The sequence below is a fragment of the Daphnia pulex genome, chromosome 5 (assembly GCF_021134715.1).
Source record: "Daphnia pulex isolate KAP4 chromosome 5, ASM2113471v1".
Lineage (NCBI taxonomy): Eukaryota > Metazoa > Arthropoda > Branchiopoda > Diplostraca > Daphniidae > Daphnia > Daphnia pulex.
The window spans coordinates 9,940,531-9,966,367 of NC_060021.1; the positions used below are offsets into that span (position 1 = coordinate 9,940,531).

The 25,837-nt window shown below is 43.8% G+C and overlaps 5 protein-coding genes across 13 annotated transcripts; 3 read left to right on the plus strand and 2 right to left on the minus strand.

The window, feature by feature from the left end:
* The first annotated feature begins 87 nt into the window (after positions 1-87).
* Positions 88-2,660, plus strand: LOC124194474 (HAUS augmin-like complex subunit 5). Its single transcript, XM_046588684.1, has 6 exons — positions 88-373; positions 463-580; positions 655-1,808; positions 1,886-2,154; positions 2,234-2,366; positions 2,492-2,660. Exons 1-6 carry the CDS (start codon positions 252-254, stop codon positions 2,604-2,606), a joined length of 1,911 nt encoding a protein of 636 aa, XP_046444640.1. The 5' UTR covers positions 88-251; the 3' UTR covers positions 2,607-2,660.
* Positions 2,627-3,882, minus strand: LOC124194476 (transcription factor ETV6-like). The gene is made up of 4 exons (XM_046588688.1): positions 3,625-3,882; positions 3,427-3,549; positions 3,309-3,348; positions 2,627-3,239 (listed from the first exon to the last, which is right to left on the minus strand). Exons 2-4 carry the CDS (start codon positions 3,536-3,538, stop codon positions 3,035-3,037), a joined length of 357 nt encoding a protein of 118 aa, XP_046444644.1. The 5' UTR covers positions 3,539-3,549; positions 3,625-3,882; the 3' UTR covers positions 2,627-3,034.
* A 3,096-nt stretch (positions 3,883-6,978) lies between these two features.
* Positions 6,979-13,243, plus strand: LOC124194480 (serine/threonine-protein kinase SIK3-like). 4 transcript variants are annotated; one of them, XM_046588698.1, is made up of 13 exons: positions 6,979-7,197; positions 7,340-7,520; positions 7,585-7,746; positions 7,808-7,932; positions 8,009-8,224; positions 8,295-8,435; positions 8,521-8,688; positions 8,753-9,167; positions 9,233-9,641; positions 9,705-9,817; positions 10,155-10,361; positions 10,593-10,795; positions 10,862-13,243. In XM_046588698.1, the coding sequence occupies exons 1-13, from the start codon at positions 7,051-7,053 to the stop codon at positions 12,158-12,160; spliced, it is 3,786 nt and encodes a 1,261-aa protein (XP_046444654.1). In that variant the 5' UTR covers positions 6,979-7,050; the 3' UTR covers positions 12,161-13,243. The 4 variants fall into 4 exon arrangements, with proteins under 4 accessions (XP_046444654.1, XP_046444656.1, XP_046444655.1 ...); XM_046588699.1 differs by having other exon boundaries at positions 6,980-7,197; positions 8,753-9,155; XM_046588700.1 differs by lacking the exon at positions 10,155-10,361.
* On the minus strand, positions 13,212-14,856 carry LOC124194486 (negative elongation factor E-like). The gene is made up of 7 exons (XM_046588712.1): positions 14,685-14,856; positions 14,313-14,621; positions 14,104-14,253; positions 13,944-14,035; positions 13,831-13,885; positions 13,408-13,519; positions 13,212-13,338 (listed from the first exon to the last, which is right to left on the minus strand). Exons 1-7 carry the CDS (start codon positions 14,763-14,765, stop codon positions 13,265-13,267), a joined length of 873 nt encoding a protein of 290 aa, XP_046444668.1. The 5' UTR covers positions 14,766-14,856; the 3' UTR covers positions 13,212-13,264.
* A 102-nt stretch (positions 14,857-14,958) lies between these two features.
* On the plus strand, positions 14,959-25,733 carry LOC124194478 (protein capicua homolog). 6 transcript variants are annotated; one of them, XM_046588693.1, is made up of 13 exons: positions 14,959-15,191; positions 15,279-15,343; positions 17,802-21,193; positions 21,566-21,906; positions 22,095-22,280; positions 22,354-22,596; positions 22,653-22,715; positions 22,790-23,025; positions 23,093-24,451; positions 24,516-24,661; positions 24,742-24,855; positions 24,959-25,146; positions 25,217-25,733. In XM_046588693.1, exons 3-13 carry the CDS (start codon positions 17,839-17,841, stop codon positions 25,472-25,474), a joined length of 6,489 nt encoding a protein of 2,162 aa, XP_046444649.1. In that variant the 5' UTR covers positions 14,959-15,191; positions 15,279-15,343; positions 17,802-17,838; the 3' UTR covers positions 25,475-25,733. The 6 variants fall into 6 exon arrangements, with proteins under 6 accessions (XP_046444649.1, XP_046444651.1, XP_046444648.1 ...); XM_046588695.1 differs by having other exon boundaries at positions 21,569-21,906; XM_046588692.1 differs by lacking the exons at positions 14,959-15,191; positions 15,279-15,343 and adding an exon at positions 15,877-16,229.
* Positions 25,734-25,837: the final 104 nt, after the last annotated feature.

Here is a 25,837-nt window from a genome sequence, read left to right on the forward strand (position 1 = left end):
AACTCGGGGTCAGTAGGGATAGGGCTAAAAGGATAGGACATGCGAAACCAGTCTTCTTTATCTATGCTTCCAACGAAAGCGATAATCGATTGTTTATGTTGTTCATTCCAGATGCTGTTTAGCTACAGCTCGAGTTTGAAGTTAAACTTCAAAGTTCGTTTTCCCAATTTTCAAATTATTTGCATGTTATTTGGAACAAATATACACATTGTGGACAAAACCAAAGGGAAAATCTCAGAACAAAAATAAAAATGAGTGATGGTAATCAAGTGGCAAGAGCTTTAGAAAATTGGGCAGTAAAAGAAATGGGATTTCGAAATACTCAAAACAAGGATGGAACTGCTGATACCAATAAATCTTTCGACTTGAGCGGGTAAGTCAATCTTGTTTTTGATGACAACAGTTTATGTACTTTTTTTTCAAACATTTTTTGAAAAATGTCAATATGCTTTTGTCATTTAGGATTTGTCTTGGCCCGATGGCAGATATTTGGATCTATGTTATGAAACACTTAAAAAGTGAATCTACTGTTCAAGTTATCAAAGGCAATCTGAGACTAAATTCAAAAGAACAAACCGATGTATGTAATTTCTCAATTTTCTTTTATTTAGGTTTAATTGCCATTTTCTTGTTGACAAAAATATTTTTGTATAGGATCCCAAAAAACTAACACTTATCAGCCAGAGAGACAAGTTAAGGCAAGAAATAGCTGAACTGAAGAAAACTACGAGTGTTCTCCACGAAAGTTTAATAGAGTCTAAAACAACTGCCCAAGAAAAAGAACAAGAGTTGAGAAAGCAGCAACTTGCATTCAGAGATTTCAAAAGATCATCTGTCTTATTAGGTTCAGTGAAAAACAATGCAGAAGACAGTGTTAAATTATTTAATCAAACCACAAGAGAAGTCAAGAAACACTTACAGTCTCTCGCACCTGAAATTGGGAATGAAACAGATCTTGAAAGATATAAGATAGATATCGAAAATATGTGTAAACTTATGCAGAATTCATTGAATGAACTCTTGAAGGAAGAACCCAACATTGAGAAGATTAATGGCACAAAAATGGCTGTTGGCAACCATTTAGCAACCCTTTTGGAAACTCTGCCTCATCCCCTTTTTATGAAATTGATTCAAGAACAACAAGCAGCAGAAATTTCATCCAGGAACCAAAAGGAATTCACGACACCTGCGCAAAATGATACTGCACTTGATTTTATTCCTGATAACGTCGAGCCTTTGCAGAAACTTTTGTGCGATCTTTCTTGGACTTACACCGATACACAGACGCGTGCGAAAAATGCCAAGGAAAAAACTGAAGCGTTGAAAAAAGAGTTAGCCGAAGTGAAAGCAGAAATACTGCAAACCTTGAACACGCGTTTTGATGCAGAAGATCCTAAACTTGCCGCAGCACATCTAAAGCAGATTGAAACGGAGATTCAAGTCGCCAAGCAGAAAGGTGCAATTGATGGATTGCGTAAGATTTTGGAAGAGTTGGAGGACTTTTGCACATGTTACGAAGCTCGCCAGGCAGATATTGAGCAGAAGATTGTTACTATTGAAGGGAACAGCCGATTATCAGATCATCTCACAGCCATAATCTGTACATTGGCTAGGAAACGCGCCAATAATCCGAATCTTGTTCAGCAATTAGCGAATCAGTCGCTTCGAATGGTCAACGAAGATTTGGTGGCGATTCACAACACGCTGGATAAAACTATCAAGGCCTCCAAGGGTAACCTAATTGAAAAGGAACTTGAATTGTACCAACAACTAAAACCTAGTCAACTGTTCAACTCTAATGTGGATAAGTAATACCTGTACCCTATCTGTATTTGAATAGATAATAATGTTTTTGTTTTTTATTCTCTCGTTCTTACATTTTTAGGAAACTTGTACCTGTGCATCGGTTGGCAATGAATCGACTTCTCCTGACAACCGAGTCTGGTGTGTCGGGAAATCATATTGAAATGACTTTGAGATGTCTAGGCCTTCCCCAATCCATGCCTGTCTTAAATGTTATGGAAGCCGTGGGGAATAAGCAATTACAAATTCGTAAAATGCAGCAAACCTTGAAGTGGCACAAAAGCCGAAAATCTGAAATCATGGAGAAACACGGTGTGGTCTGGCTGGAAAATGGTTTAGTTCACTACAAAGGTTTGCATTTACTGATGTGGAGTAATAGAAATAAGGAATTGATTATTAGTAATTTAAAATATTGTGTGTTGCATATCAGAGTTATCAAAGAAATTAGAAGATAATTGGAATGCCCAGGAGGTAGCAATTTTTCCCTCGTTAGAATTGCGCCGCAAGAGAATGGACGAAGCTTTGAAGTATATCCAAGATGTCGAAGTCGCACTGCAGGAATGGTAAACATGGTTTATCCTTTTTTAAATTAAAGATTAAAGAGAGACTGACAATTAATGTTATTACTTTGCTTTTTTGCCTTCTTGCTTATCTAAATGTAATCTCAAATACTTCCTGTGTACATTAGGTGCGATGAACCAGCCAAGTTAATTGACACAGGACGAGTTGTCAGCGGCAAATCGCTGGAGCAATGGAGTGCTGAGTGGAAAAAATCAATCGCCTTATGCCGCAGCAAAGTATAACACAGGCAAATATGTAAAAATTGGATGGTTAAATACATGTATTTTCGCAGTTTTCCTAATAGTGTGATAAGCAGTTATGTAAAATGTTTAACTGTACGGTGACTAGCCAACCCACTTGACGATCTGATATTAGTTAGTCACTCGTATGCAAATGCAGTGCACATTTGAATTGATACCTGAGCCCATTATTCTGAAATGAAACATTGACGCATTTGATACACTTTAAATAAGTAAGAAAATGTTTGGGAAAAATCCGAAAAAGAGCATTGAAAGAGGAGGCAGAAAATTACAAAATTGGTTAGATACAGTTATGTACGCAATTATTGGAGCAATTTTGGTATCGACTAGTTAGCAGCCATGTAGCGTGAATGAATCCAGACACATTTTTTTTTCCCAACAACACAAGAATTCTCAAATTGACAACATTTTTACTGGGTGTGGTGGGGTAGTAGATTTTTCGAAGAGTATAGAGCGGATGAAAGTCGCATTTGAAAATCCTTGTACAACAGCTTGCCACCGAGCGGAACGCGCTGCACGAACATTTCGACGTTCATCAAACATAATGCTTTGCCATTCATGTGGAAGCGATCACTGCTTATGGGGGGAAGACTATGTTGGTTTTGCATGCTTAATCTAAAAAAAAACAATTGAATGAATTAGCATCCCATTATATTTTTAATTGAAAAATACGCAGCAACTTACAGCCACACGAACACTTCTTCTCGTGACCACGATCGTGGATCTAAAATTGAAACGTGATAGAAAGAAGAGAAGATGAAGACTTCAGTCTAAGTAGGATTACAATTCTTATAATATTCACCTTCAGGTAATGCGTAAAACTGATGAGAAGAATCTTTGCTGAGGTACTCCTGATTTGATTTCACTTCGCTGGGCCAAACAGAGGTGTGAATTTGAAACATTGGCGTGTACATTTCCAGTTAACCTTTAGGAATCAATTAAAAACAACCTTATAAAATGGGGGATCCAAAAACCGGACCAACTATAACTTTGTAGTTACTTTTTGTTAAATTTGAACAACGTTACAAATTGTTGTATTATCCGAAACTGGAACACGGACGAGATGATCCTCGGTTGGGAGGTAAGAGTCTACTGAAATTCACGAAGGACTCGAGGCTTATTATATGCTGCTTGGTACGAAGTAACGCCCTTAGTGCTCGTCCCTCCCCCACCGCAAACCTGGCCTTCACTCTTTTGTGGTAGTTCTCTTTCCTTTTTCTATGAATGAGCGGAAAGTCCACACATCTGTCACTCCCGCTTCCGTAGGGTTCTATGGGAAGAGCTTCAACAACGACTTGAGCACACGTTTCAAGGGCTTCCTTCATTGGCTGTTGTTTGCGGACAAAGGGAAAAAAACAAATCAACCAAATTAATCGGCAAATTAAAATGCTGCCAAAACTGATCAACATGGCGAAATAAAACACAAACAGTTTATACAATCATCAAATGCCCAAATACAAATTAGTTTGAAGCGTGAACTAGGTATGTCCCGTTTAATTTCCTAGACCCACGTATTCTTAACCTTATTTTAAAAAATGATCGCAGTTACATATGTAGAATTCGTGTTTCAATGCTGGGTGAATGTAATTTTATGAAATGTGCGTAACGCATCAAGCTGATAAAAAAAAGGTACAAAACATGATTTAAGTCTTTACCTAAAGCATCTGCCGAGAAAAAGAAACTTTTCTTTTTACAGCTCTGTCTCACACAGTTAAAGCCCTGGTGGTGGTGGTGGTCTAGCGCGAGGTTTCACAAAGGCCGTTAAGGTGTTTCACTCTCCCCTCCAGTAAGCGCGCGCGCGAATGGAAACGGATGCGGAAGGCAGCTGTAAAATCAAGCGACAAAAACTCCTGCCGGCCCACCAAACCTAAAGTACCCGCCGACTTCCTTTCGCACAACAAACATCCTGTCCGATTTCTTACCCTTATAATAGTCTATTTTTTTTTCTCTTTCTCTCTTTTCTTTAGTTACTTGTCAATATAGAGCTCAAGTTTACAATTTGCCTAAATGGAAATGGATAATATTTTATTATTTTACTTACTACATTTCAAAGTGGCAGATTAACAGCTCCACTAAATTCGTATATGCGTGGCAATCGGAAAAACCAAATAGACATGAAGAACTAAAAAAAAAATCTAATTAACGACATTTTAGTAATTCGTTACGTCATTCTAGCTATTAGATGGATTTACAGGTACTCGATGGTAGGTTAATGAAACACGCTGCTCATGCGCCAATCAATTGATTTTTTAAAATGCTTCGTGGTGTTTGACTTCATTGAAAATTGTTGTGCCAAGAAACGAACCATTGATGAAATTCTTGGTAAAAGCAGGAAAGAGACAAGATGAATCACCCATTACATCTCCTGTTTGTTTAGATTGGTGTAGAAAGCGGGAGATTGATGCGTGAACTTTTAGCACTGCGTAGACAGCACTTAATAAATGAATGTTTTTAATATTCGAAAGAAACTTATTTCAAGCTTAATAAAATGTCCAGCAAACCGAAATGAAGAAAATTCCAAGTTAAGTTATTTTTATAGCGTTATATAGAAAAGATCCAGCTAAAGAAATATATGTTTTAAATTTGTTGAAAACATTTAAGTGAAGGCAGCGCTGTGGCGGCTTATTTCATTATTTTATGTTTTGTTTGTTTCCGATCGCTTTTTTCCCAAACAACTCATTAGAAAGATTTTGATTGTCACAAGTTATAGGTACTTGATAATGTTCTGTATTGCGTAAAATTTCCCCGACGCCTTGACGACCGGAAATTGGTCACATTTTCCCGAGGAAACGTTAGGGGACCGACTTCCGGGATAATGGGGTTCTCACTGTGTGGAAGGAGAAGAGACTTGATATACTATGTACACATGTGCATTGTACACGTTCAAAACTCCCTTCCCCTTTTTTTTTGGCCCCCTTTTGTGGTGTGGCAGAGACCCACAACTCGAGTTTTTCCTATCCATCGGCGGCACAAGCTCTTCCATCCCTTCCATGAGCCAACAAACTCGAACTACAGGATGGACAAACCCACGAGCGATATGGTTGGACTGACTGCAACGCCGAAGGGTAGAAAAATAGGAAGGGCCTCGGCACGCGATAATTGAATACAACTCGGTAAAAGCTGCCAACAAACAAATGCGCACAAATGCAGCAGCTCTGCAGCTGCCTCCTCTCTCTCTCCCCCCTATTATCTCTGACAGACACTTTCGAAAATCTTCGATACATGTCTTACTCTCGTCGGTCAGTTTACCATTTTGTGTAGCTGTAACATTTAACATGTTAAAGGATTTGTATTATATAATATAATAAATAATACAAAATTTTTAAAACCCTGGAAATTATTATTATCTAAAGAGTTTAAGAGTACTTGATTGAGAACCATGTTTTTATTCATTTAATATTATTCCAAAATTTGTGAAACAACACAATGGAAAATGTATCCTGGTGCTTCACAATTTTAACGTCCGGAGAACATCTTATTTGCTATATAAACACGTTGCGCAATGGAAACAACACAACATAAAAGGGGAATTATTTTGTTTCAAGAGCTAGTGCAATGGTATCCGTATGACCGTATCCTTTTGGAAACGGTTTACATTTTGAAGTTTTATCAAATTCTTCATAAATTATCTAGATAAAAAGAGAGCGTTCAAATTGGACCCTGAAAGCACCCGAAAGCACCTACCGTATCAATGCTGCTGGAAAATCGCCAGACAAACATTTGCGTCTTACAGTTTTTTTTTACGCTATTAAAGTCCCGCTATATGAGCGTAATTGCGTGGAATGGGACTTGTTTATCTTCACGAATCACAACAATAGTGCAATACATCGTCGTAATTTTTTTTACGGTAGAAAGTTCAGAGGTTTCACTTCATCAGGCCGGTAAATTGACTTATGTACATCTCTATCTCATCAGTCGATCAGATAATTGACCAATCAGTTTTTCAGTTCATAGCCCGGTTCATTCGGCTCATATCCCAATTACGAGAAACTGGCAATAGGGCATGGGAAGATTGTTGTGTTGACAAACTGTAACTTCACGGCCGATCTCCGTCAAAAACTGCACTGCTATCAGAGACACCTAGTGACCATTTTACAAACGTTTTTTTCTGATTCACCAATGAATCAAAAGATATGTATTTGAAAAACGAATAAAATAACACAAATCGCTACTGTTTCGGTTTAAAAACATATTGTTTCAACTTTTTTTTCAGAATCTGCATCCAGATCTAGCTACAAAATTCAATTTCAAAAATTAAGCGAATATGCGTTTCGGGACTGTCCGCTACGTGTCTCACAAGCATGGATTTTTTCTAACAACTGAAAATGTTACCAAGGGTCTCGGCCAAGAAATATAGTAGACCGTGATATTGTCAACCGAAGACTGGTGAAGTAGTGAAGTTGTTCTGAATTAAGAAAAATAAAAAATGGCTGCGGCGATATCGCGTGCGGATCAAAGCCATAACATTGATCAAAAAGTATCACGAATTGGTCACTATGAACTACTTAAGACAATCGGGAAAGGAAATTTCGCCGTCGTGAAATTGGCAGTTCACAGAATAACGAAATCCAAGGTATAGCTCCAGGATAATCTTTTTTCAACTGTCGGTTCGTTGACGTCAAGGTCACGAATCAATCCTCTATGTTTGCATTTATTAATGATAGTTTTGACAATACCACCGTAGTACCGTTTTTTCTCTTCCATTTACATGTTAGGTGGCAATAAAAATTGTGGACAAAACAAAACTTGATGAAGACAACCTGAACAAAACAAAGCGAGAAGTAGAAGTCATGAAGAAATTGAAGCATCCAAACATAATCAAACTCTACCAGGTCATTGATACAGATGACACACTATTCCTTGTTACTGAATATGTTCCAGGGGGTGAAATATTTGGTAAGCTTCAATCATTTACTCTGTGGTGTAAGTTTTTAATGTGACAGTTTCATTTTATAAACAGACTATTTGGTTGCCAATGGGAGAATGACAGAAAAAGAAGCAAGAAGAGTCTTCAAACAGATACTTGCTGCTGTCGGATATTGCCACAAATGCCTAGTGGTTCACAGAGACCTTAAAGCTGAAAATCTCTTATTGGATGCAAAAATGAATATTAAGCTTGCAGGTTTGATTTTGGCATTGTTGAAATTTCAAACTCATTTTACAATCAGCTATATTTTTGTCAGACTTTGGATTCAGCAACTATTTTGAACCTGGTCATTTACTTTCAACATGGTGTGGCAGCCCTCCCTATGCTGCTCCTGAACTCTTTGAGGGCAAAGAATATGATGGGCCGAAGGCTGATGTGTGGGTAAGTCCTGTTGCAGAAATTATCAAGTTGTTTTTACTTAAGGAAAGGACCTCAATTGTAATTGTTTGCTTTACAGAGTCTGGGCGTAGTTTTATACGTACTAGTGTGCGGTGCTTTACCATTTGACGGTTCTACCCTTCAGCTTCTTCGCAGCCGTGTTTTATCTGGGATATTCCGTATCCCATACTTTATGACAACAGATTGTGAGCATTTAATACGACATATGCTCATAGTAGATCCAGAGCGTCGTCTAAGTATCCCACAAATTCTTCAACATCGCTGGCTTATAATGGTAAAATTATTAAGTTTTCACGTCATTCAGTAGTAAATATCGAGACATTTGCAAAATTCTTAAATACTAGGACGATGATGGACGAGCAGGGCCTGACAAGTCTTCGGAAGTGAGCGGAGAAATTCCTTCAGACGATCCTATATCTGTCAATGAATCTATAGTTGACACCATGCTAAAAATACCAGGCTTAGATCGTGAAAAAATTTTGAAGGTAAAGCCTTTTCCTAATGTCAAAACTGCTTTTCTATTTTCTGCATTTTAAGGTCCTAACTTATTTGTTATTATTCTGTGAACAGTCGGTGCAGGAACAGCGCTTCGATAAAATCAGTGCAGTGTATCATTTATTGGATGATAAGTCGGTTGCAAAATCGAACAGTTCTTCGAATATTACCAATGATTTGACCCAAAATACAGCTCTTACTGCAACCTGGCCAAGCTTCAGTGATAGCCAGCATTTAGAGAAAGTATGCTGTTTCCGTTTTCAGTAATATGGTAAGGTTGGTGCTGATTGAATTTGTTTTTCTTTAGTTTGTTGATATGGATTTAGAAGAACCCAAACAACCGAGGGCATCCACGAGCGGAAATGAGGGACCGAGCAAGCAAAATGGCGAAAGGAATTTGGCTACTAGACGGCACACTGTTGGACCGAGTGAAACAACACACGACCAAGTGATGGTCAAACATCTAAAACTCGATCATTTCGGTGCAAGAGGAACTCCTTCGTTTTACCCTGTGACTGGATTCACTGGTCTTGGTTATAGTCCATTCCATCTACCATCCCACATGGATCAGTTCACGGGGTTGAATACTGTCATGGATTCCCGCCAAGGATTTCTACCAAATTTCGAATTGAGTGTACGTTCACCAACTGCTGTTCCATCGACTTTAAATGCTCAGTTCCCTAACGTCTCTGGAGTACAGCACGCAACTGGTATGCATCATGGTACTATCTCCAATTACTGAGTAATATGTTTAACCGTCATTATTCCGTCTCTTCAATTTTTGTAGGAGCTCCATTTGCCTCACCTTCTCATCATCCTATGGTGCTATTGCCGCACACTAATCTTCCGCTGATGCTGCCTCTATTACAAAATGAACCCCCGCACAACTTCAGCGTCAAGGATCCACATTTGTTAAAACCTCCACCAGCAATGGGAGCAGCGGGCGGTTTTGGTCGTCGAGCCTCGGATGGTGGTGCTAATCTGCTAACTTTCTTTCAGAAGAATATAGAGCACAGTGATTGGAGTACTGTGCAACAGCAAAAACAGCAGCATCAACAGGCCATGCAAATGAATCCGGTGCATCAGCTATCCAACCCGTTGGCCATAAACAACCCTTCCACCTCGTCTCATGCTGCACAAGGAAGTCAAGCTACAGAACAACTGGAGGATTCTTCAAATTCGGGGGAACTGTCGAGGTATTTGGTGTTGTACATCTCCTAATTTGCATATACACTTAATTTTTAAATTGACGTTTAAAGGTATATACACAGAGGAAAGAGGCATACCTTACCAATGGCTAATCAGGAACAGACTCAAAATATCCAACCCAGAATGCGTAAACAGGGTTTGATGCCCATGCATCGACCATTAGGTAGGTGGCCCATTCAAATTTCGAGCAGATTATTTTATTTTTTGTGTTATTTAAAGATTGCTTGTTATTTAAATTATCATTTAACTGGCTTTAGTCTTGAAACTGCCTGTTACAAATTTATTTTTATTATTTATTTCTGTAATTACAATTTTGTAGAAGCATTTTTCTTATTTAAAATTTGTTATTTTATTATTTTGTTCATTATTCTAATTTATTTGCATTTTTTACCTCTACCCTTTCCCTTCTTCATTTCCGTTTCGTTTCTTCTCGCTATGCTGGACGTGTACTTTTGTTTTTGCCCCTTTTCCTTTGAATTTCGATTCTAAAATACTCTTAGTGATCCCTGAGCTAATAAATGAAGTTGAAGCTCGAATGAACCACCTCCCGTACACGCCGCCTAGTCTCACTCCAGGCAACCCCACTCCTTCTACAAGCATGAGCATGAATAACTGTGTAGGTGTGCCTCCAAATACTCAAGCTCGTCCCCCAAAGAGTCGACGTACAGGACTGGCAACTGTAGTGGAACGGGCTGGTCCCATGTTAGGTATTGTTCTCTAAATCGAGTATTATCCTGGAGACTAAGGCTAAAATTAGTTTTCAGTTTTGCATCATGAATGAAACAGTACACACTGGCCTGATTCATATGTATTTATGTTGTTTTAACCCTTGTCTGTTATTCACTTAGAAATCGCCTCAATGTTTTTCTAACATTCATCGTTAAACTAATTGTTGTTGTTCGTCTCCAGTTTTTAATCCCCACATTCATTTTACTCAGGTCGTGACTGTTCGGCCAGAGCGGATACAAATGTGTTGACGTTGCCATCGGATCGGCATCCACGAAGAGCAAGTGACGGATGTGCCTCGATTGGCCAGTATCGAATGTCAGAAAGGGATGGTGAAGATCCGAATACCGCATCCAGCAATGTTTCCTCTGCGTCTCAGCTTAAAGCTGTACATCAAGAATACCAAGCTTTACAAGTATTTATATTAAAATCCTAAATGTCCGTTCCACGTATCCTATACAAGTTTCATTTCATTTTTCAGCGTCAGATGGTAAGCAGCAATACTAACGATATGCAGATGCGACATGCTATTCACGTACAACAACGGCAACAGTTGCAGCAACAGCAAATGTCTCCGCGAATGACTCCAACGCCACCGCCCACGTCGACATCACCAGTATCTTCGGATTTCTGTGCCATCGGTTCACCGCACTACCTGAATCACATGTGTTGTGAAAGTGGTAATCTTTCTCAGCATCTCCAGCAGTTGCAACTTCAACAACAGCAGCAGCAACCGCCACCACCGCAGTCCTCCTTATTACAGTCGTACAGCCAGTCTCCGCCCGTCGGCGGGGTCCTGTCTGGTTGTTGTGGAAACAACAGTGGCGGGTCCATAGTGCAAGGTACGGGCCGGCCGATGGGTTCAATCGTTCAAGGAACGCCAATTGTGTCTCAAGGATCTCTTGGGTCAGCGACCCCTACACTAGGATTCTTCAACATAGAAAATTCTCAGAACTCGGTTGCGATGCCACGAGTCCAAGGAGGTTCCATCATTCAAGGAACTCCATTTAATCTTCCGACAGTGCCAAATAATCTGGACGTCTTCGCTAATCAAACCCCAACGTTAATGCCGATTTCAACGTTTGCAGGCGGGTCCATAACTCAAGGAACACCGGTGAATCGGATGATTGAAGTGGAGGACATGGAATCGGATGCGATCGAAGGCGATATCAGTCCAGCGGAAGAGGCTTTGGATTTGAGTGTTAGAAATTTTAAAAATCGAACCGATAACGAATGGACGTGCCAACAAGAGGTGGAAAGAAAGCCGATATTTACCGGTCCGCCTCACCCTCAGATCTCCATTACGGATGAGCAGGGCGAAGTGACTGACATGTCATGGAGCGTCTATGCTCATCTGAGCGGAAAGAACGGCACCTGTCGTCAGGTGGGTTTGCAGAATCTTCAGAACGACGTGCTCTCGTCATCATTATTGGCTGGTGATATCAGTTCAATGTCTGCCTATCCGGAATTGCACAAATCTTCCAGCGGATCGATCGAAGTGCAGCTGTCCTCCGACTGCTCGCAGTTGACGGTTGCCGAAATCTTTGCCTTGATTGAGCGCTCGATTCACACCAAGGCGTCAGGATTGGTGAAATGTCAAACGGAGAACGATGCCGCGCTTCTACTCGAACGACCCGGTGAAGACATTTACATCGCTGTCGAAGTCAGCCCACCTGCTGGCCCAGAAGGTTTAAAAGGGTTGAAAATCCGTCGTATATCGGGAGACTATGTCCGTTACGATCGTATATGTAATGAGCTGATTGCCTGTATCAGCATGTAAAAACTAATCCCATCCTATTCCTCTCGCGTGAGTATGTGGTCTCTATTTGTGTGATTGAATGACAAAACCTATCCATTTGAACGATAGCCTGGACGCGCTTGCTCTTGCAATCCATTCCGATCGTTAGCCGAAATTGAATGCGTTCAACGCGGTGTATATTTTGGTCAATTGTTTATGTGTGTGTGTGTGTCTGTGTGTGTGTATGCGAGTGCGTGCGTGCCTGCGTTGTCAAATGTCGTCTCTGAAACCGTGCTAGTCGCAAGCAACCAGTTTGAGTGAGCCGTGTGTGTTACCTAATTTTGTTTTCTTATCATCATCATTGTTTTTTTGTTTTTTTAACATTTTTTCCAGTGATATGACAGGACATTCCCCGTCTTTACATTTCCCACCTTTCTGTTAAGTTTTTAACGATCGTCTATTTTAGTTGCTGAAAGGCAGGGCCTGCAATTTGCGACTTTATTTTGTTTTTTCCGTTGATTTTTTTTCTGTTGCACGATATTCATGAACGTCTCTAATCAGAACGCATATTGAGACATGATTGCAGACATTTACGCAAAGCATTTATCTGTTATAAGCTAATAGGTCTGCGTCTGTCGATTTTGAGATATATTTTTCCCCTTCCATACGTATCGCTTGACAAATGGAGCTAGATTCTTGTCCCCTCTTTCCATAATATTCTTTCAAAATCAATACTTTATGCACTTTGAACGTCGGGAAAATCGTTCACCTTCGCACACCGCATTCCGCTGTCTATGTGATTACTCAACAACAAACAGAATTCCGTTTGCAATGCCCCGAAGAGTCTAATGTTATTATTACGTCGTTATGATCGTTTCAAGGTAAAATTACTTTTCTGGAATGGGGGCGAAGGGGATGGAAAGAGGCAATTTATCGTATATAAATGTTGGGGGGAATTAAAAAAAAGAGATTTGATCCGGGAAGCTAAATATTCTCTCGTTTGGTGCCCGTCTAAAAATAAAACTTGTTTTTGTTTTTTTCCATGTATTTCTGATGGGAAATTTATGTAAAATGAAATATCACTGTACATCCACCACGAGAAAATTACAATTACATAGAACCGCCTGTACTGTGATGATTTACTTTTTAAAACAATTCCTCTTCATATGTCACTAAATCGCGCTTATCTTTATAGGATCCTTTCTGAGAATTGCGAGCCGCTGAAATGGAGAAAACAAAAATAAATGACATTTCATCAAAACTAGAAAGCTCAATAAAATAAGGCTAACCTATTGTGGACCACGTAGCGGATGATGTTGCATCGTTTATAGGTTCGATGACAGGTTGACGCCTTGCGAGTGACACTTTTAGTTGAATACCGGATACCATGCTACCATTCATCTAGTATTCAGTCACAAAAGAAAAACAATGGCAGTGTATATCATTATTACATTCGTCATAGGGGAAATTTTAGTGACGATAGAATCTGGTGCGCTTAACAACCTGGAACGCCTTTTTTAAATTTCGAAATAAATTTACTACGAGCCAAAAGTTCCCACTAGGTATATTGGGCAAGAAACTTGGTATAAAAATTCCCATTACGATTTGGTCAACTACTAAAGCATTTAAAACCCACAGGATTTTGTTTGTCTATTTTAGTAAAATAGGCAAAAGTGAGGAGTAGATTTTTTAAGGGAATTCTCTATACATACTTCACTGATGGCTCTGTCTGCTGAAGTTGTTTTGTCGAACGTAACGAACCCGCAACTGAGAACAAAAAGGTATTTAATATTTTGCTACTGTTTGCTTTAATAGAAGATATTACTTTTTCTCAATTTCCATTGAAATGTTTACAACATTTCCAAAAGACTGGAAAGCTTTTTTGAGGATTTCTTCTGTAATGCTGTAGCCAAACACCTAAAAATGGCAAACAATGTGATTAATCAACACATTTCATCAAAAATCTACAGCCAAGAAATGATTACATAAACTGTGTGCCCCACTGTAGGTTTCTGGTGCTTCACTGGAGAAATGGCAGGAGAGGTAGGTGTTTCTTTGGGGTTTGTTGGACTAATTGAAGCTGGTTCAGCATCTGATTCTCTTGAAGAAATGAAATTTTCATAGAGATTGGGAACCTAAGCAGAAAGGAGAATGCTTGAACACAGTTATTTGGATTGGATAGTGTTGTTGTTACCTTGCTTTTGGTTCTAGCTTCATGTGTGACATGTTCTTCATTAGAAACCATACTTCCTTGACTTGAAGAAAACGGTTGGAATCCACTTGGTGCTCGATCAGAAGAGGAAAGTTTTCTTTCTAAGCCTCTTGATCTTTTGAATCCAGTAGTTTCTGTTTTCTCGCTAGGTTTTGGAATGGCTGAAATGGCTCCGGACTTCAAGAGCTTTTTAGCCACTTCTCTGGCGTCTCTTGCTTCTGCAGGTCTTTTGAGTGCAGGTGTTTTTTCTGGTTCTGGTTTGGGTGCTTTCAGTGCTTGCAAAGCTTTTTTCTATTTCCAGTATACTTCATTAGTAAAATAGTAAAAGGTATATACTATTTGCATGCAACCCACCTTCTTTTTAAGTTTTTGATATTTAGTTTGCAGCATTAATTCCTCTTCTGTCAAATTGGAGGGGAAATGAAGATAAACCATTTTATTAAGCGTTGACTTTGATTTTGTTCGTTCGTTTTGCAAATTTAACGTTAAATTTCGTTGTTGTTTACGCCGCCCAAGGACGAGTTGTAGATTTCGACGTTAGATGTCGCCTGTGGAATTCTTACGTAAATAACAATAGCAAGGGACCTGGTAACAGAACATTTTTTTTTCCCTCAAAAGGACCAATCCAATCACAAGTGTTTAGGTCACGTGTCTGAGCCTCGTAAACGGAAATTCCAGCCATTCACGATCCTTGGCCGCCGTAGCCGTCAGACGTGAGTATACCAAGGGGGAGAGAATAGACAGATTCGAGTACGAGAAACTGGTGTAACGAGACTGTGTGTGTGTGTGTGTGTAGCTTGAATGAAAAATCGATCCATCTGCAGTTGCTGCTGTTCTCATCATTCGTCGATACGAGCCTAGGTATAATTTACAGTGGTGATGTGTCAAGGTTACAAACATTTTTTCACACCTTTGTCTCCTACTTGATTCTTTTTATGGATTGTGCAGGTGTGTAGTAGAGCCCGTCCGTTTGCCGGCCTCATGATAGTACAACACGATACACTACAGGCTAGGTGAGTAAAACTGTCAATAGTTGCGCAATCTGTCTTTTATTTTCCAAAGTGCCGGCTAGCTAGAGAGTTTTTTCAACCCTCGAGTTATTCGAGAAACTTTCAAGGTTCTCTCCTTTCGAGTTAGGGAGAGACGACGATTCTTTTGTTCCATTTCGACTCGCATTTTCCCCCCTGGAAGTAGACACAGACACACAAAAAAGGGCAAAATAGTAGTAAAAATATAGTAGAGACACTTGCCCAGGAGAACCATCGAGTGGGCGGTGTAGTAGTAGTAGTATTATAGTAAGGTTCTTTCTCCCTCTTCTGGTTTGGGTTGGACACAACAATGGGGACCCCCAGCCTCTTTTGAAAAGAAGTAAAAAGGGGAAAATGCTTTTTCCCCACCAACCCCTGTACAGGTTCTTTTTTCCCCTATTATTTTCGGTCATGGTGGGAAAACAATTCAACTGAGAAAGACGACCAAAAAATGATGTGCCACAGTGCCAGTGTGTGTGTGTGATGAGGTCATAGTTGTTGATCAGAAGAACACAATTTCTGCCCTGTCATATTAATAAGAAATGGGCTGCTGCTGGCGTCTGAAAAATCAGTCGACTGGCGTGTAGTTCGGTCATTCTGTGAAAAAAAAAAAGTTTTTATTTTGGAAGATGTCGAGTGTAGTAGAATTGTAGGCGCGCGCCGACTCTGAATTTCTAGGACCCTCCCCATCCGCCATTCCGCCTGCAGCAGAGATAGGGCCCTGGTGAACCGGTATACACTCAGTCTTCATCTGGCCGTGTCGTCGTGCAGTGCAAGTGTTTGTGGCTCCCTCTTTCGCCGATAGTTTTGCCATCGACCGTTTTACTTGGCCACATAATAATAATATCCACATGCTACCATGGAATGGAGGGTAAGGCTTACACAACTGCTGCCATTTTCTTGGTTTAACACGACGAAAAAGCCCAACGAAAATTCTCCATTTTTTTCTCGTTGGCCGAGAGAGAATTGGGTGTGCTTTGTTGGCGTTTTGTGTGCGGTGGTGGCGCCATGGACGGCCTTGACTCGATTGAGCTGCTCTTTCTTCGACTTGTCTAAACTTGGTGTGTTTGTGTGTGTGTGTGTGTGTGTGTTCAAACACGACAATCTCTTTACCATTTCGCCGTGGTGGCCATCTTATATTTTATACATATGACGATCCAATCAGATTTGAATTTGTTTTTCTTGAAATGTCGTGAGCAATAGGAATGGGGTTATCAGCCGGGAGAAAGCTTAAGCAAACACATACACAGGTTGTGACGCCTACATCGGTGTGTGTGTGTGTGTAGGTGTACATTTTGGCGCATCCGGTTGTGGGGCCCACAACTTGATTATTTGCTTTAAACTCTGTTGTAGTACTCTCACATCAAAAGAGATACATAACTGGACCGCCCACTATTGTTATCCCCCCCCCCCTAACTTTCAGTTGGAAAATGTCACAGTCGGTCGAACGGATAGAAATTGAGGTTTTTCATTCGCCTTTATGATATGTTTTTGGAAGGCTAACGGGATGAATTGCCAACTCACGGCCTTTCATCACAACCGCAGCAGCCCAAGCTTCTCTCTTTGTCCGGTCCCGTCACCTTTTTTTTCTTTTTCATATAAATTGTTTGTATCTGGCAGCTATCCCATTGGCTCACGATGCCCATTTCCCCTCCTCTCTCAGTCTGTGTGTGTGCGTGTAGCGTAAGCAAACGACCTTGACAACCGGTACACTCGAAGAACCATGTAGAGAGAAAGAGCTAGAGAAGCGAGTCCAAGGACCCGTGGAAGCCTCCTCCAGGGCGCGGAAGAAATTTTTCCCTTTTTATACTCTCCAAGATGGCCGAACTAAAAACAAAATCCATTGATGGATTCCTAGGTCGTGATGTTTTATGTATATAAAGAATCCACACGCGAGAACGTTAGTCTTTTTTGTTTTTTTCATTTCCTCCGGAATGCCACACGTCGCTCCTGAAACACACATTTTTTAACTATTTTTAGTGAGGGGGCTGTGTTTAACCTCTTTTCTCCCCTACTACTACTACTACGGTGCGCGCATTCATCACAGTGCAACAGCCTCTTCTCATTTACTACAAAGCCCGAAAGGCGCAGGGTCGAAAAGCCCTGTGGGAAGTTGAGCTTTGGCCTTGTGGCCGACCTTTGTCAAGACACACAGTGTCGACGACGACGACGTGCGTAACCCGACGAATACAGATGATGCGTGCTTTGGATATGGATATTGTGTGGTCGCATGGCAACAACATTTTTTTTTCTATTTCTCGGTCTTTGATCGGCCACGTTACACCCGAGCCCCTTATCGCCCCTTTTTTTTTCTCTTATCTCAAATGTTTTTCCATGGCGTTGGATTTCTCTCTCTCTCCCCACCCAAAACGCTCAATATAAATGTGATGTCAATGTATATATTAACCACTCTAAAAAAACTTGTCTGTTTCTTATTTTTTAGGAGGTGAGAGCTTGCTGGCTACGTGAATGGCTAAACTATGCAACAGAGGAGAGTGGAGACCAGATCACGGAAGCAGGAGCATTCGGCCGCCGGCAAGGGTCTTATTAGCCATAAGGGTCAATCAGTGGGCGGCTCGTCGGCTGACGTTGTCGCCCGTCTTCTAGTGCCACCACCACCACCCCCCAGTCAGACAGTGTACCCGGCTGGGACTTGCAGTGCAATAATCGACGAGTGCAGAACCGCCGTCGCCATGTCCAACCAACACGAGTCAGCGGTCGTAGCCCGTCGCGTGCCCAAAAAGCGAAAATTCGATCCGGCCGAATACGAACAATCGGCTGATCGGACGTCGCCTCGCCATTACAACCATTCTTCCCAAGTGCCAGCAGCAGTAGCAGCGGGATCGAGCTCGGTGATCTCATCGTCTGTAGTAGTAGCCACCATCCCAGCAGCTTTGACGACGGCCAGCAGCAGCAGTCCTCCCGTTCTTCTTCCTCGAGTCGCTACTCCTCCAGCGGCTCACGTCGATCTCAACGAATGGCGCTGCCATCGTGTCCTGGCTAAATCTGGCAGTCGCTACTTGACGGGAGTCATCCGCAGTGGTCACGGACACAGTGACGTTCTCGTCCAGCTGGACGGACACGAGCAGCCGACACTCTATTCAGATGTCACTCGGGCCGGCAAATTTGACGTCGTCAGCGATGCCAGTCCTTCACCTTCCCAGTTGACACTGGGCGCCAGGGTGTGTCTCCGTGTCGACGATCATCCGCAGTTGTCCGTCTTTGTCGAAGGCGTCATCTGCCAAATATCCAGTAAACCTATACAGTACCTCGTTCGGACCATCGGACAAAATCCGGACGTCGAGCGTTGGATCACCCGACCGTCTCTCCGTCTCCTACAACCCCCATGGTGGGAAGAGTTGGAAAACGGACCTGAACCTTCATCCACGCCGGTACCCATACCGCCGCCAGCAACAGAAACTTATCAGCCAGATCCAGCAGTTGTCGTCAACCGAGTCGATTATCATCACCACCACCAGCAACAGCAGCACGCCGACAGTTATCACTCGTCTCGTCCACCGTCCACCGGTCCGCCGGTGGAAGTCCATCTGGAGGCTATCCATCCCAACACTGATGCCTTGGTGGTGACGACGACTCAGAGCGCCCATTCCAGCGGCAGTGAAGAGCTTCTGCCTAGCCAGGCCGCTGGCCGGCCCGCCTTTCACGAGTACGACTACGGCGGTGAGAGTGACGAAGATTTGAAACGTGAGGACATCACCTTCCATTCAGAATCGGGATACACGGTGGCTGGACGCTCGCTTTCGTTGACGCCAGGAGCGTTGGCAGATGGCGTGGGAGGCGGCATTGATGGCAAATTCTCCGGAAGCAGCGGAAGCAAGCGGAGTAGCATGCAGAGTCGCGGGAGCAGTTGCAGCATACTCGATCCGTCTCCGGGCGGTAGTTTGACTCCTCGTTCCCAGCCGACGACGCCCAGTCCTTTCCCGGGCGCCCGCTCTCTCACTGGAACGCCGCAAAAGTATAAAAAGGGCGACGTTGTGGCCGGTCCTAGCGGCATCCGCAAAAAGTTCAACGGCAAACAATGGCGCCGCCTCTGCTCCAAGGAGGGCTGCAACAAGGAGTCGCAGCGGAGGGGCTACTGCTCGAGGCACCTGAGCATCAAAGGCAAAAGCCTGCGCTCCTCTGGTGGCGCAGGTGCTTCCTCGTCCAGTCTCGGCGGCCTAACGTTCCCATCAGGTGGCAACAAGGCGTTCACCAAGGACGGCCAGGAGATGGACTGGGAGGAAACGCTCTCGCGGGACTCTGTTGAGCCGTCTCCCTCGGGCAGCTACAGCACGAGCAACAGCACGCCGACGGCCGAATCTGGATTGCAGCGATCCCTCAGGATCGGTGGAGGAGCTTTGATTGCCGGCAGCAGTGGCGGAAGGGACGGCCTGTCTTTGGAGGAAACGGAAGCGGCCAACATGTTAGTTTCGCTCAGCAATTCGCGCTCAACTACGCCGGCCACTCATTACGGACTGGCCACGGATCTCTCGTCAACATCGCGACTCCTTCAATCGCCGCCAAACTCTCACGTCCTGACGGTTGGCATGCGCCACAATTTGTTTCTGCCCATTTCTCAGCCGACTGCCACTAGCACGGCCGCCTTGTCCACTTCGATGGGATTCCATCGCAGCCAGTTGGGGTCTTATTCGCATTGTAAAGAGCAACCCATTATCCGGCCGGTAGGCCACTCGACCCCCAGGGCCATTATTCCGTCTCTCGCTTCCTATCACCACCACCACCCACTGCACCAGCATCCAGGAGTTATCCGGCCGGAATCACAGCGGCCCGGTTTAATTCCCGCTTCGTCTACTACTACGAGTGTCATCAGGATCTCGCCGACCACCCAACACATGGCTCAACAACAACATCCGGTCAGCTTTACACCACCTATCGTCGCCAGTCAAGCTCAGAGTAATCAGTCGCCCTCGTCGTACCCGTTGAATTTGCAGCAACAACACCAACACCAGTCGTTTCACCATAATATGATGGATGGATCTTCTACCACGTCGCCAGGACAGTATCAACAGCAAACTGGCGAGGAAGCAGCCAAACTGTGGTACAGACAAAAACATCAGTCGGGTCAACAACAAGGTGGTCCTCCGCTGCTTCATCAAGCCCTGACGGGCAATGCTCACTCACACCAACAGCAGCAGCAACGGTCTTCGACGTTGACGGTGATTCAAACTGGACACAACCAACAGGGCGGATTGTCGACATCCAGTGGAGTCCTGATCGCCCCCAGCAACGTTCCGCTTAACCTTCATGTAGGCAAGAGCAACGCGGCCCTTCATCAGCCTTCGTCGGGCGGACAGTCGAGTTATTCCATCATCAGTCTAGTGCAACCGGAATCATCGACTCCTGCCCATCATCATCAGCAGTCCAACCACCAGCAGCAGCATGTCGGAGCTGAAGATCATTTTCAAGCCACTGCTATCCGTCCGGCGCCGTTATATTACTTGATCCCATCGAAAAGTCTAGTAGACAATCCTCCTCCTTCTTCATCCGCTCACGTGTCTGTCCGATCTAATAACGGCAACAACCAGAACGAGGAGGAAGACGGCCGACCAGGTATTATCAAATCATCTGCGTTGAAAGGAGCGTCGAAAAAGGAACGATCCGCTTCCCCAGCCGCTGTCAATCAGCAGCAGCAGCAGTGGTGGTCTCAGCAGCAGCAGCAGAATCCGGCCCGGAACGGCCTCAATTCCACTCGAGTGGGTGGTGTTTCAGCTTTCCAGTCTGTGTCTGCCGAGAAGCCGGGCCACAACGAAATGGGCCCCCATAAGCGCGAGGAAAACGGTTTGAAACCGTCGCTAGATTCTTCATCGACTACAGGTGAGGTGTGCGCTCTTCTTTCGCTTTTCCCGTCCGTCTGGGGACTCTTGTGGCTTCCACACCGTTCCCGCCCACGTTATTTGCCTTTGTGAGTGAGCGAGGGGGTCTGACGTGGCAAGTGAAGCAATCTGAAAAACCCCCCTTCTTTTGTAAATCTCACGACTTTGATGATTTTTCGGGGAAAAGAATGTCGGGCCATTTGGGGCTTTTCCAAGTTCTGAGGCTGGCTTTCATTTGAATCAATCAGTTTCTAGATGTTTGTGCGGAATAGCGGATAAATCTTTTCTAGTCTCCTCCTCCCTCTTTTTCTCATCTTGACGGCTGACTTGATGAAACTCATTTCTTATTTGGTCCATTTTTCTTTTCTTTCAGAAGCAGCAGCAGCAGCAGCGCCATTGGTGAACCTTGAAAACGGCGGCGGTGGCGGTCGGGTAGCGTCTAGGGAATCGGTGGGTGAACGGCGCCGTTCATCCGTCACGCAAGATCTGACCGAGTACACCTACTCTGTCGCCGGGGAACCAGATGCCGAGGTTGCCGACGACGACGACGTCTTTGAAATGGAAGCCGCTGGCGGCGGAGGAGGCGAGCCGGTTGCGCCTGGAAACAGTTCCGGAGGAGGAGGAGGAGGAGGTGTGGGAGGGACTTTGAGCGAAGCGAAACGCCGCACTCAGTCGTTGGGATCCTTGACAGGAGAACCTAAAAGCCCACGCAAGGTATTGAACGCTGCTTACGCAAACAACTTGAAACTCCTCCTCTACTCCCTCCTTTTCTTTGTCGTCTGCTCCTCCCTCTCGTCCTTCTTACCCCCCCCCCTTTTTACAAATTATTAATCAATATCGATCAGACCGGGGGGACCCGCCAGCTATCCAAACTATTTTTACTCATTGATATTGTGTTGCAGGCAAAAGAAAAAGATCACGTTCGACGGCCCATGAATGCCTTCATGATCTTCAGCAAGAGACACCGAGCCCTGGTTCACCAGCGCCATCCCAATCAGGACAATCGAACTGTTTCCAAGATTCTCGGCGAATGGTGGTATTCCTTGGGGCCACAGGAGAAACAAAAATACCATGATCTAGCTTTTCAGGTATTAAAATTTTGTTTGCTTTTTAAATCACTGGCCGGCTATAAATCCATCCTCTTTGTTTTTCTGTTCTTAGGTTAAAGAAGCTCATTTTAAAGCCCATCCGGAATGGAAGTGGTGCAGTAAAGATCGACGCAAATCTGGATCGACCAGTTCGTCCAAAGGCGATAGCAAGGAGCCCCGTGGTACACTTGGCTCCACCGGAGACTTGTCGGCGGAAGAACCTAAAGTTGATCCGCCTGTTGTTCCACAATCTCATCTTTCATCGGTCATGGGACCACCTTCTGCTGAATCAACTCTTAATCTCAATGGACATCAGGTAATGCCAGTTGATAATTCATTCAAGTGAAAGATAAATTTTTCATTTTTCATTAGACAAAAGCCAACAAACTTCGTCGCCAGGCGCTGAGTGAAGATCTTTCCGATGACGATCGCATGGTAAAATAAGATAGAGTCATAAATGTTATGTGAGCTTATTCTAAATTTAGCTTTTTCCATTTATTATTGAGCAGGTTATTTGCGAGGAAACAGCTGAGCCTACTGGACCTGAAATCGACCTCCAGTGTCGTGAACATGTTGTCTCTGACACGGAATCAGAAGCTGAAAACCAGTGCGACGTGCCCACCAGTACTCCCTCACTGATGCAGCGGGAGCCGGCAGTCTTTCCTCAGCAACCGTTTGGCAGTCCATCTTCCATGGGGCCAAATAACTCTGAAGTTACTCATCGTCCTAAAGCCATTAAAGCCAAGTATGTTTCAGCTAAAAAAAGGCAAATTTCTCTTTTGTCTTATTTCATTTTATTTTTTAAATTGCAGACCGGCTCCTTTATTTGAGGGCGACCCTAGGCCGGTTGCGTCCGACTTGTTCACCGGAGCACCCAGTGGTCCAGTCGGCCCCCAGATTTTTCATCCAACGGGAGGAGCGTTCAAGAGCATGCCGTCGCCTAAAGTGACGTTTCATCCATCCTTTGAATTTCCCAAGTCTAGTCCCAAAGATGCGAAAGAAGACGGGAAAAGGTGGCCGGGATCTGTGCCCAGCAGTCCAGTCACCAAAGAAGACCCCACCATCGAAACCAAACGACCGAAAACCCCTCCGCACTCGTCGAGCGGGATTTATCCGACCCTCGGTCCGTATTTCGGGCAGTATGACAATATGATGCACTCTCCATTTTACCGTCCGGGACCGTCCAACGTTTCTCACGGCTTACCTATTTCGAGTGGTTATGCTCAGTCAACAATGGTGATCCCTTCCGGACCTTCTTATACCTCCATGTCCAACAAACATCAGCTGCAAGCTGGATTCTACCCTCCTCCGCACGCGCTTTCAGTTCGCCCCACAACTTCCCAGCACGAGCAGACCTACGTGTCGGCTGCCGCCCAGCAAAATCAACAGAATCACGTCACTCCCACTTGGTCGTTGAAGCCGTCGGTGATTGTCAGCAAGGCTCCTTCGTCGGGACCAACCAGTAGTGGAAATCATTCTTTACCTCCAGCTGGAAGCATTTCCAACGGGACTCCTATTCGACCGCCTTCACGTGAACCGATCCCGACATCTTCATCGGCTCCTCCGTGTTACACAGTCATGAACATGAAGTCAGGAACGCTGTGCGGCACACTGACTCCTGTTACCCTGAATGATTTGTCGAGGCCCGCTCGAATCAAGGCCGTCACTGCGACTATTCCGGTGGCCAGTGAGATGGAGTACGCCCAGCCTGCGTCCAGTCCCAACACCAGCCACAACAACAGCAACAGCAGCGCGTCGAGACAGAGCAGCACTCCCAGCACGCCCAGTACGCCCGGCGTTTTGACTCATCCGAGCGATCCACCTGGATTGATGCCTCCTCCGGAATTGCCGAAATTTGTTTTGGCGCCGACTCCTGCTCAGTTGGGCAGGGCTCCTTTCCAGCGTAGGCAATCGTCAACTCAGCCTCTGTCGCCATCGGGATCGTCTTCTCACAGTGGTGAAGAGGAACCGATCAGTCCAGGCGGTGGATTTGGATCGGCTCCTCTGTGCAGTCCAACTGTCGGGTCAGCCGTCGTTTCCGGAGGTTTTACAATTCCCACATCGACACCTTCGACCCCTAGCGTGCCACCTTCTCCAAGTCAACACAGCGCACAACAAGCTGCCGCCAAGAAGAATATGTTTAAACGAACCAAAGATGATGGGATGGACAAGTAATAATTCAAATTCAAATGTAACTGTACTTATTTTATTGATTTTTTAAAAATCTATTTTCAGGGTGTTGGAGCAAGTGAATTTCGACGAGAAATTTTCCCACCTGCCGGAATTCAATCCCGCTGATTGCCAATCACCGAGTGCTCTTTCATTACCATCCAGCCCGCGAGTGTTCGTGCAAAACTATCGTCGAAAGCGAGTCGCTTCGAGTAAGAGCCAATAAACTGCCATGGTTTCCATAACTCAATTATTTTAATTGATTTTTTGGTCCCTCCCTCCCTCCTTGTAGCAACGGAAGAAGAAGGAGATTCTGACGTGTCAAACACAAGTGCTACACCGCAGTCTGGAGCTGTTGTAGGACACAAGTTTTTTGGGCCAGACTTTAGTCTGGATGCTTTCAAAGGTATAAAACAACCCTCTCCTCTCCTTGACGTCAAATAATTGGATTACATTTTTCTTCTTGTATTTATTTTCCCATTTCTTTTTGCCCGTTCGTCATTCGGTAGCCGAAGGTAATGAGGGAGACGTCTGCCTGTCTCCCGGTACTCCGAAAACCCCGGCCACAGGAAAGGAAAGTGCAGAGAAAAACTTTTCCTCGTTAAGAAGAATCTTGGATCAAAGAAGACAGTTGGTGATTCAACTTTTCCAAGAGCATGGTTTCTTCCCATCGACACAGGCAACCAGTCTTTTCCAGGTACGAACCCACTTTTCTTGCCCCCTTCTCGGTTCAAAATGGTGAAAAAAAAAAATGTTTTTGTGATTAGGCACTGCACCACGATACTTTTCCAACTAAACAGTGTCTCCAATTGAAAATTCGCGAGGTTCGCCAGAAAATGATGGCACAGACTACTACTACTACTACACCGGCTAGCGGCAATAATGTGGCTCCCCCCAATGTTTCTGGTGGCAACAACAATAATGCCTCGGGATTCAGTGGTGGTGGCGGTGGATCGAACGAGGTAATCGATGGCGAAGGGAGTGAAACGATCGATTTGGCCCAGGCTGCTGATGCAGGCTGTTAGAAATTGTGTCAACTTCAAATAACCGCATAATGTCGATCTTGGGTGAACGAGACTGTTTTTTGGGTGACAATCACGCAACGTTATGGATATTAGTGTCTGATTTTTTTAATTGGGAAATTCAGCACGTAATACTCCCAGATACTCGCAAGGAGGATTTAAAAAAACAAAAAAAAAAGTTGTTGATTTCGTTTTTGATTCTTTGATTTGTTAGGTTGATCATTTCACAATTTTTTAAATGGTATACAGCAAAAACCCTTTTGATGATTCTAGTGTTTCTTTTATGATTGAAAAATTCGTTTTTCCCTTGTTTCCTTGTTTTGGTGGTCATCACTGGAATAGGTCACATTTCTTTTTGGATAAAAA